General features: G+C 55.0%; 1 protein-coding gene across 3 annotated transcripts in view; it reads right to left on the bottom strand.

Annotated features, from left to right (window-relative positions):
* CAPN15 (calpain 15) overlaps nt 1-5,210 on the bottom strand; it is a 16,362-nt gene extending 11,152 nt beyond the window's left edge. Inside the window, exon 1 of one of the 3 annotated variants that reach the window (XM_005870364.2) lies at nt 4,750-5,210. In XM_005870364.2, coding sequence (XP_005870426.1) covers nt 4,750-4,931 — 182 coding nt within the window. In that variant the 5' untranslated portion in view covers nt 4,932-5,210. Of the gene's footprint in view, nt 1-840; nt 997-4,749 lie in introns of those variants that run through there. The other 2 variants (XM_005870363.2, XM_005870365.2) reach the window with 2 other exon arrangements.
* Between the last annotated feature and the right edge of the window lie 1,097 nt (nt 5,211-6,307).

Genomic DNA, 6,307 nt, shown 5'->3' with positions numbered 1-6,307 from the left:
CCCACCCCCTTAGAGTCCCCTGCACAGCCTGCCTGGAAAGCTGCTTGGAGCCTTGGAATGCAGCTCCCTTTGCTGGTGGGTTCTTGGGCATCTGGCCTGCCCACCTCCCCCAAGGCTGGGCCTCGGCTCCTCCCGGTGCAGAAGAAAGGCGCTCAGGCCCACAGCAGGGCAGGTGGGATGCTCCCGAATGGTTCCTCCCACCCAACATGGGCCACAGGTCTGAGAGGAGGGGGAGGCTGACCCCTTAACCTGCCTCTCAAGGGCTAATTTGGCTTCAAGTGGGTGTCCATACACCACAACACACACTCTCCTACACGGCTGCTCTGCTGGCAAAAAAACCAATTGTTCTCTACAACAAGGCACGAAGCTTGTGCTTCTAATGCTAGACTCACACCAAGCCCTTTTGGTTTAGGAAGAAAGAAAACTTGCCTCTTCAATAACAAATAGAAAAATCCACCCTGGGCAACACAACTGTTGCCCAAGGTCCAAGGCAAGCTCCGTGAAGCCACCTTCCTGTGTGACTAGGCCTTGGGGTGAGTGAGCATAGTGGGCCTGGCCAAGGGCCAGCTCAGCGTTAGCCCTGGCTTTGGTGCTATGTAAAGCCTAAGAAATCTGCCTGGACAACATTCTCAACCCTTTTCCCATTGTTCCCCATTAGAGAAGGGCCCATAGTCAAGATGTGGCACAGGGTGTTCCCACCCCCACCACGTGCACACACAGGTTGGGGCCTAGGCAGCCTCCACCCCAACCCCAGGCTCAGGGGATGGTCACCCGTCCTGTGTACCCCACCTGGCCTGGGAGGTCTCCAGAGAAAAGACTCAGGACCCTCCTAGGACGCACCTGCCTTGGGCTCCAGGCGCCTGCAGGTCCCAGGCACACTGAGCAAGGAGAGCCTTGCAAACACTGGGAGGGCAAGGATCCCAAGTCCTGTTCACTGTGTAACCCACCAGCTGGCCAGTCCCTGGCCTGGGCTGGCTGCACACAAGACAAGGTGTCTGCTGGTCCTGGACAGCACCTGGGGACAGGGCAGGTTCCACAGCTGTCCTGCGGACAAGGAGAATCAGGAAGATTTTGTCTGGAGTTCAGAAAGGTTTAAATGAAAATAGTGCCTAGAAATCAAATTTAGCCCTGGGGAAACAGTGAGCTGGGCAGCCTTCTGGCTAGGAGGCTCTGGGGATGGTGGTGGCACAGCTACAGGACTGGCACAGTGCTCCCTCACCGACCCAGCAACCTGCACCTTACAGCTCACACCCATCTTGGTGTCATCGGTGGTGAGAAGTGGCTCAGGGGTCAGTCAGTGATGAGTGAGTAAAGGAACCCTGAGCAGGGGAGCAGCTGCTCTGGGCCACCCTCAACGGCCACCCTGACATGTCTCAGGCCCAGAAGACACTCAGCGAGGCCCAGAGACCTGAAATCCCCGGAGTGTCCGAAGGTGAGGCCAGACCGCCAAGCAAAGCCTAGAAATAAGAGAAGGTTGGGAACCTGGAGTCAAAGCAAGCCCTCCACATAAAATGTTCCCAAGTTCTATGACACTCACTCAGAGGCTGTCACTTGTGCTCCAAGACACAGAAGCAATCACTGGCTGCCCGAGCTACTCCTTCCAACAGGAAGACCAGGTAAAATGGAAGATTGAGACAACTGTCCAGAAAAATTCAACAACAAATACCTTCTCTACCCTCATTATCTGAGTCACTAACACTCGCTTCTAATTCAAAAGGGAGGTTATAGACTTGCTCTTGGGGCTCTCTGTGAAGTCCACACAGTGCCCAGGACATGCATGTTTGCAAGGATGTGGAGTGGCCCCATCCTGGGAGATGAGCTTTTTGCTTCTCTGGAAAGCTGAGAGCAATAGTGTCCACACACAAAGCCAAGCCACTGGACCTGAGGACCTGCGGCTGGGCTCCTGGACTCCCTGCTGGTTCCAAAATGTGCTGGAGGCCTCGTCTAGAGGTCGCCTTCAGCCGGCCTTGGGTCATCCTCCTCGTCTCTGTGTCCCAAGGGAAGGCCCAGAGCTTGTACACAGCCAGTGCTCACACCAAACGTTGTTTGTTTGTTTATTTACTTATCTTTGTTCGTTATTGATTTCAGAGAGGAGGGGAGAGGGAGAGAGAGAGTAGAAACATTAATGATGAGAGAGAATCATTGATTGGCTGCCTTCTGCACGCCCCCTTCTGGGGATCAAACCTGCAACCCGGGTATGTGCCCTTGACCGGAATTGAACCTGGGACCTTTCAGTCCGTAGGCCAAGGCTCTATTCACTGAGCAAACTGGTCAGGGCCCAATAGTTTATTGATTAAGATGAGTAGCTCCTGGGGCATCAAAGTTCCTGCCTCCCGACTGGCAGTGAGTTCTAGGAGATGTGGCCACGCCTGCTCTCTTTGCTTCAGCACCGTAATGGGGCTCTCCTGGCCACGAAGGCCACATGCTGATGTGGAGGCAGTTTCTTAGAATGAGAAAGGGCAACACCAAGTCACCAGGCTGTTGGTTTAAGGGTGTGAGTCAAGATCCAAAGTCTAACACACACACACACACACACACACACACACACCCACACAATGCTCGCAAGGCCTCAGGAAGCTGCCTGGCAAACGCCACAGGGTCCACAGCTCGGCTGCTGCTCACCTGGGGGCCCAGCCTCTTTCCCCGGGACCCAGTAATTCTACTCCTACCAACTTATCCTAAGGAAGTAAGTGAAAATAAAAAGACGTGTGTAGATAGATGGACATTTGAATAGATGCTCAACATCACCAACCATCAGGAAAATGCAAATCAAACCACCACGAGACACCACCTCACACCCACAAGAAGGGCCAGGATCAAAACCATAGATGATAAGTGTTAGCTAGGATGTGGAGAAACTAGAGCTCTCCCCTACATTGCTGGTGGGGAGGCAAAATGGTATAGCTACTTTGGAAAACAGTCTAGCAGTTTCTTAGAAAGTTAAATATAGCACGGCCGGCATGGCTCAGTGGTTGAGTGTCGACCTATGAACCAGGAGGTCACGGTTCGGTTCCTGGTCAGGGCACATGTCAGGTTTCGGGCTCGATCCCCAGTGTGGGGCATGCAGCTGATTATCTATCTATCTATCTATCCATCCATCCATCCATCTCTCCATTTCTGAAATAAATAAAAATATATTTTTAAAAAGTTAAATATAAATTTGCAATAAACTTCAGAAATTCCATTCCAGGTATCTACCCAAGAGAAATGAAAACATACATCACCCAAAAACTTACATACAAATGTTCAGAGAAGCGCAATACTTAAAAAACAAGGGGAAACAACCCAAATGCCCAGCAGCTGAGGAGCGGATAAACAGATGTGCTCCGCAGACAATGGAATGTTATGCAGTCATAAAAAGAACGAAGCATTAACACACGCTGTACATGGACAGACCTTGAAAACATTATGCTCAGTGAAAGAAGCTAGACACAGAACACATAGGATTCTGCTGATGTGAAATTTCTAGAAAAGGCAAATCCACAGACACACAGGAAGCAGAGTGGTTGTCCGGGGATAGAGAGGCATTGGAAACAAGCAGGGTCTTTGTGGGGCATGAAGATGCCGAAAAACTGGATTGTGGTGATGGTGGCACAACTCTATAAACAGACTAAGAAAACCTGAAGTGTATACCTGCTGTGAGGGGTGAATTTGAAAGTAGTAAGTAAGTTTTATCTCAATAAAGCTGGGATACAGAAATGTTCACTAGTACATCATCAACACAGTAACAAGGGGATATTCTCTAATAATTCACTGTACCGCATTCCCAACTCTCACTAGTCCCTCCACCGTCCTGCTCCTGGCACGCCCTTTTGGACCTCAAGCCCTGACCTCCTCCCTCCCCATTCTTGCCTACGAGGGTAACTTACAGACCTCCAAGACTCTCCCACTCAGCTCTGCTAACCCCTCCACCCCCTCCCGGATGCCTCCTCTGCCAGGGACTCAGGCCTCAGCTCCAATGCCATCCCAGGAGGCTGGCCCCCCTTCTGCAGGCCCATTAGGACCCTGTTTGCTGCCCACCTGGCAGGAAAGCCCAGGACACACTTTTGAGACAGGAAGATGTCTATTACCCATTGAACCCACGCTGGGGCACCCTGAGAGAGCAGGGGCTACCACCACCTCTGCTCCAAGGTCTGCGGAACCTGAGCACCGGGCACCCCCCATCCAGCAAGGCCTCGGGACAGGGTGAAAGCAGGGGCGTCAATGCCAGGGTGGGACATTGGAGCCTGACCTGCCCTCACACCAGTCACTCCAGCACCTCTGAGGGGTGACCCAACAGGTAGCCTGAGCTGAGAAACTTGGGCCAGTCCGGCCGCAGCCGAAGGGAGCTGGCATGTGACGGTCAGCCCCTGTGGCACCACAACCCTGCCCCCCGCAGGCAGCCATGTCAGAGCAGGGGTGACACACACAGACAGGTTCCTGAGCAGTGTCCCCCAAATCCGGTGGGAAGCAAGCCAGCATTCTCAGCGCGTGCCAGCACCACCCAGGCCTGGGGTTGGCAGGCTCCCCACCCGCCAGGCAAAAAGCTCCAGAAGCTGCCCCATCACAAGCACCAGACGGAGACCCAGCCAGCTCCTCCGCCAAGCATGGAGCAACCCCAGAGCCTTGCAGGTCTCGTGCCATTAAGGGGAAGTAAGTCACCAGAGAACCCTAAGATATAGGGTCCCCACTTCTCTGCAAGCCCCTCTGCCAAAGGAGGGGCGCCATCAGAGCAGCACTCCCACCCCTGGGGCCCGCCATCTTTCTTACCTTTGGGCCTGGGGGCGTGGGGTTTGGTGGTGCCGGGTAACCAGGGCACTGCCCCAGACAGGTCCCCCGGGGCCGCTCCTACAACAGCCGGCTGCTGCCGGGGGCCCTGGGAAGGATGGCCCCCCGGGGAAGCTGTGATCCGACTCGGTCTCGGTGGCCAGCGAGGAAGCGGAGTTCCCCATGGCCCCCGTGACGGCAGCCGCACTGAGAGCTGGGCCTGGTCACATGCGGCCAGAGCATGGAGGGAGGTGAGCACCCACACAGGAGACAGGGTGGCCGGCTGGTCAAAGTCACACAACAAAAATAAACAGAGAGAATAAAGAGAAAGAGAAGAAACAGCATGACTCACAGGAACAAAGCCCCCAGGAACTCTGGGAGGGTCCCCCAGTGCAAGTGGCCTTGAGGCAGGAAGGGGACAGCCATGGAGCAGGAACTGAGGGCCTGCGCCTGACCCAGCAGCAGGCGCCCTGCAGCACCCACTCCAGGTACCTCCACAGCAGAGGCCCCCACAGGGCTGAGGGACAAGCATCTACAGAGCTGTACCCCCAACACGAGGCACACTGGGGCCAGGAGCAGGGCTGCAGGCGCTCAGCCCCTGCCCTGCCTGCCCCATAACCAGCACCCCTTCTCTGCTCTTGAAAACCCCTATCAGCCCATCAGCTGCCCATAGGGAAGGATGAGGGTGCCACCAGCCACTGGTCTTCAAAGAGAGTTATCTTCAGTGAGAAGAGAAATGACACAATTTTGCTTTATTGTGGAGGAAAGAATCGGGGATATTTAACCAAAGGAAGAGGAAAAACAAGGGAAGTGAGCACAGTGGAGCTGGTGCAGCCCTCAAAGCCAGGCAAAGACCTGCACAACACTGTCTACCCACCGTCCTTCTGAAGCCTCCTGGAGGAGACCGCCCTGACCCAGAGAAACGTCAGGGCCCAAGAGGAGATGAGTGACTTGAGAGGCACTGGGAGGCTGGCCAGGCCTCCAGTGGGAGCCCATCTACACTGCAGGGGAGGCCCTACCTCCACTGGCCAAGTAGAGGAATGAAACACAGTCCAAGAGCATCCACCATGAGACGGAGGTGGCACATCTACTTTCAAACGAGGCATCACAGTCAGGTTAGGGAAGATGCCACCCAGCCTCCCCTCACCCACTCAGCCAGGCTCTGGGCCAAGGTGGGCATCTGCTTGGTTTTCCAGCTGTGCAGGTGACCACCAGCATAGCCCCATCCCTAGGTCCCCTGTTACCACTGACACCCTTCTCCCAGCTCCCAAAGAAGCCCCATGGTAACGGGGTCAGGGGCTGGAGTGGACCTGGGGATGCATCCTTGCGGCGCAGGCCTAGGGTTTGTGGGTGGGACTGTGCAGGACTCCCTACACGAGAGTGAGCGGCAGCACACACAGTTCTGGGAACCAGCAGGGGCCAAGCACCATGGGACGGTAGAAGTCTGTGACCCCTACCCCGTAAGAGCTTTGGTCAGACGGGCCGAGGACCCCTGCAGCAGTAATGTTCGCCCAGATGCCTTTTCTCCAGGGCACATGGGTAGACAGAGCAGCACCAGCCC

This window comes from Myotis brandtii, unplaced genomic scaffold (genome assembly GCF_000412655.1).
Source record: "Myotis brandtii unplaced genomic scaffold, ASM41265v1 scaffold317, whole genome shotgun sequence".
Classification (NCBI taxonomy): Eukaryota; Metazoa; Chordata; class Mammalia; order Chiroptera; family Vespertilionidae; genus Myotis; species Myotis brandtii.
The sequence above is the reverse complement of the archived record's forward strand: the minus strand, read 5'-3'. Positions and strand labels throughout refer to the sequence as shown.